Source organism: Lactuca serriola, chromosome 8 (genome assembly GCF_051521515.1).
Source record: "Lactuca serriola cultivar US96UC23 chromosome 8, Lser_US96UC23_V15, whole genome shotgun sequence".
Lineage (NCBI taxonomy): Eukaryota > Viridiplantae > Streptophyta > Magnoliopsida > Asterales > Asteraceae > Lactuca > Lactuca serriola.
The window spans coordinates 270,758,220-270,762,170 of record NC_136415.1 but is presented as its reverse complement, the minus strand read 5'-3'; the positions used below and the strand labels follow the sequence as shown (position 1 = coordinate 270,762,170).

The 3,951-nt window shown below is 37.8% G+C and overlaps 1 protein-coding gene across 1 annotated transcript; it reads left to right on the top strand.

Annotated features, from left to right (window-relative positions):
• The first annotated feature begins 437 nt into the window (after positions 1-437).
• On the top strand, positions 438-3,577 carry LOC145066315 (F-box only protein 6-like). Its single transcript, XM_079013536.1, has 2 exons — positions 438-762; positions 2,229-3,577. The coding sequence occupies exons 1-2, from the start codon at positions 587-589 to the stop codon at positions 3,436-3,438; spliced, it is 1,386 nt and encodes a 461-aa protein (XP_078869662.1). The 5' UTR covers positions 438-586; the 3' UTR covers positions 3,439-3,577.
• Positions 3,578-3,951: the final 374 nt, after the last annotated feature.

The window sequence follows — 3,951 nt, the reverse complement described above, 5'->3', positions numbered from 1 at the left end:
AAAATAAATGTCTAGTTGACTAAGGTTACTACTTGTTAACCGACTATTAGGTCGTAATTGATAACTCAGTGTAATTATTGAGGCCAAGAAAAAATAAATATAAGGCTTTTGTTAACTAAATGTGTAAAACTTAGATTTTTTTTTTCTTTTTTATTTGCCCTTGTATCTATTTAATCAAAAAATTTATAAAATAAATATTAAAAATGAAAGTCGAAGGGCAAATTGGGAGGACAGAAAATCAAGTTCTCGGGGAAATGGAAAAAGGGACAAAAACCGCGTACTGGTCAATACTCAATACTACTCATAATCCTTATGGGCCTGCCGATGTGGATATTTTAAAAAATAAAAAATAAAAAATAAAAAATAAAATCAAGGGAGAAAATGTTAACCCAATTTCATTTTCCCCTCTTCTGTAGTCTCTACGGAAAAATAGAAAAACAAAATCCCCCGCACACACACAAATAGATACAAACATATAGATATAGAGAGAGAAAGTGTATTCTAGAGAGAGAAAGGGGGTGGAGGTGGGGTATTATGATGATGGCGGAGGGATGATTATGATGAACAAGAAGGAGGTGATATGTAGATGTTGTTTGTAGAAGGGCTGGCCATGTTGAGGCAGCTCATCGGTCAAGTTCAAGAGCTCTTAGACCTCTACGGCACTCCTCTTCCTCCTCCGCTGCCGACCGCTCCTCTACCGTATATCTTCCATCATCAACCTCCGACGATACTCGCACCGCCGCCGCAACTTCATAACGACAGGTGATTGTCTTTATGCCCTTGTTTTACCTAGCTATTCAGATCGATTCCCATACTTTACCTATGTGTATAATTTCAGTTTCAATTCCTTTGCAATTTGGTTTGTTTTGACTTCGAATTTGTTTGTTTCATTGAAATTGTTCCTTCCTAAGTCGACCTGTTGCTTTTGATTGAGAATCGATCAATTGTATTGAAATTTTATAAATTTGGAATTTGTTCTCCCTACTTTGTATCTCTTTCTATGTGGGTGAGTACTTTTGACCTTTTGTTATGAATTATGTTTAATTTTCCCGAAATAACGAATTCATGGTAATATGAGTTTGAACTTTTGGTTTAATGGACTTGTTGCTCGAATCTGCCTTTCCAAACTGAGTATTCTCAAAGTAATATCAATCTTGAATGCCTTTTATCAATTGTCTCGATTGCAGTGGCTTTGTGTTCAGGTTATGTATAGTAAACTAAGAATTGACCACGGAAATTTTCACAGGGGGCATCTCCTACACAACTAAGCAATAGATCTGCCCTGATTACATGTGTATGTCATGAAATCTATATAAAAGGGATACTGGTTGGAACTTGGAAGCACGTTCCTGTTACTTGATCCCTTTTTTATGTTATATGTATTTTGTTTTTGTGTGATTGAATTCTTTCCCTTTTTTGTGGCTTATTTATGGTAAGTTAAGTGCTTTTGAGCCTCAAAAAATATGGTTTCCTAGTTGACATTGAAATAGACAACAAAATTGGGGCAAAGTTTAGGGTTCAACCCACGCACCGATTCTTATAGAATTTTTTTATTTCAAATCATCAAATGTGGATGTATTGGCGTCCCTTTTCTATTTTTTTTTTGAGTGGACAATAAGCTGAAGCATGTATGTATGTAAACATGTACTACATAGAGAACCAATGGATGAGCAACATGTGGAATTGTTGGAGATTGAAACTTCACATATTCAAATTTAGTTTCGTGAATTTTCTTGTCAAAATCTTTTCTTTTAAAACCTCAAACTCCTATTCTAATACAATCACGCACTCAACCTTAGAGATTGTCTGTTTGCTGAGTTGATTCATAAAAAGTAAGTCTATGCATTATTATCTCATGAGGATAGATTGCAGTTTTAATGTTAAATAATATCTCTCTACAAATTGTATTTCTGTTTTCTCTTTCCTTTTTCTTCTAATTCCTTTTTAGTGGTAGTAATGGCTAATTATGATATTCATTGTGTACCTATGTGTGTGTGCTTGCTTTCATCTTTCTTTATGCGTTTTAGTCTTCAAATGGCAAAAGGAACTCAAATCAATTATATGAAACTTTGAACAAGTTTCTTGATTTCAAATCTTTCTTTCTTTGTGCATATTGATCATCATCCACTAAAAACAATTTTGGCATGAATTAAATGTTCATGATTACTTAATATAGTGGATCTTAAAGGAACAGCATTAAATTGATGATTACTTTATTTTTATTGCAGATGGTGTTATATGGACCTTGAAGAAAAGCCTTCAGAAGATGATTGCTATGATCTTGTAATGAGAGGTGGAAAGTTCAAAATGTTGGGCCCACCTTCAAAGAGATCTCGGAAGGAAAGAAAATTACCAGAAAGCCCTTCAAACAAGACAATGGAAGAAGAAATCTGGAAAGAGTTTCCGGAAGATTTACACGAGGCGGTGATCGCTCGACTTCCGGTAGCGGCCTTCTTCCGGTTCCGGTCAGTTTGCCAGAAATGGAACTCTTTACTAACCTCAAACAGCTTCTCCCTTCAATGCTCTCAACTCCCACAACCACCCCAACCATGGTTCTACACAAGAACTCACGAAAACGTCAACACCGGAGCCATGTACGATCCGGTCGCCGGAAAATGGCACCACCCCACCGCTCCGGCCATCCCCACAAAGATGATCGTTCTTCCGGTGGCTGCCGCCGGTGGTTTGGTATGTTTTCTTGACATCGGTCACCGGAGCTTCTACGTGTGTAACCCTTTAACCAAATCGTTCAAAGAGTTGAAGGGTAGATCGGTCAAAGTCTGGTCAAGGGTAGCGGTAGGGATGATGAGTCTGAATCAGAGTGGCTACCGGATTATGTGGGTGGGGTCGGACGGTGAGTATGAGGTGTATGACTCCAAGACCGACACGTGGACATGTCCAGGGAATATTCCGGCGAGTGTGAAACTCCCGCTGTCGTTGAACTTTAGGTCACAGGCGGTGACTGTAGACGGGTGGATGTATTTTCTAAGGTCAGATCCGGATGGGATAGTAGGGTATGACGTGGCGAATGGAATTTGGAAACAATTTACAGTTCCGGCCCCTGTTCACCTGAGTGACCAGAGCCTGGCGGAATGTGGCGGCCGGATTATGTTGGTGGGGTTGCTGACAAAAAACGCGGCCACGTGTGTATGCATATGGGAGCTTCAGAAGATGACTCTCTTGTGGAAGGAGGTTGACAGAATGCCAAATGTATGGTGCTTGGAGTTTTATGGAAAGCACATTAAGATGTCTTGTTTGGGTAACAGAGGTTTGCTTATGTTATCTTTGAGATCTAAGATGATGAATCGGTTGGTTACTTATGATGTTTTCAGGAAGGAATGGTTTAAGGTTCCCAATTGTGTGCTCCCACATAGTAGGAAGCGACAATGGATTGCTTGTGGGACCGCCTTTCATCCGTGTCTTACTGCTAAGGCTTAGAGTGAAGGCCTTGTTTTAATCTTGATCGTTTGTTTTTGTGTAATGTTAAATATAATATGTTTACGATACGATGCTCTTTTGGATTAATGTTTCTAGTGCCACGAATGTGTAATATTAATGAATGACGTTTGTTTTAATACATCCAACTTCCAATCATAAGGTGATGCGATTAAACTTGTAAGCAAATCAAGTTCAATCGTAGAAACAGCCTTGAAATCTCATACAAAATCATAACGCATATTACTCGTGAAACATATCATCTTTCATGACGTAGATGGTACTTTGATTGTCGTGATGAACAATGTCAACTTTCAACTCATCACTAAGCTTTTAGTAAATAGCTTTATATTAACTAAATATTAAAAACCAACATTGGTGAATGTTTCCTTCGACATTGACACCTCTTAGTTTTCATGATATTTTCCATCCTTATTAAAATAACTTTTAAAATTTTCCAAGTCTATTTTTCGAAGTGTCATTTTAACCTTCTCTATTTTGAATTTTGAACTCTTA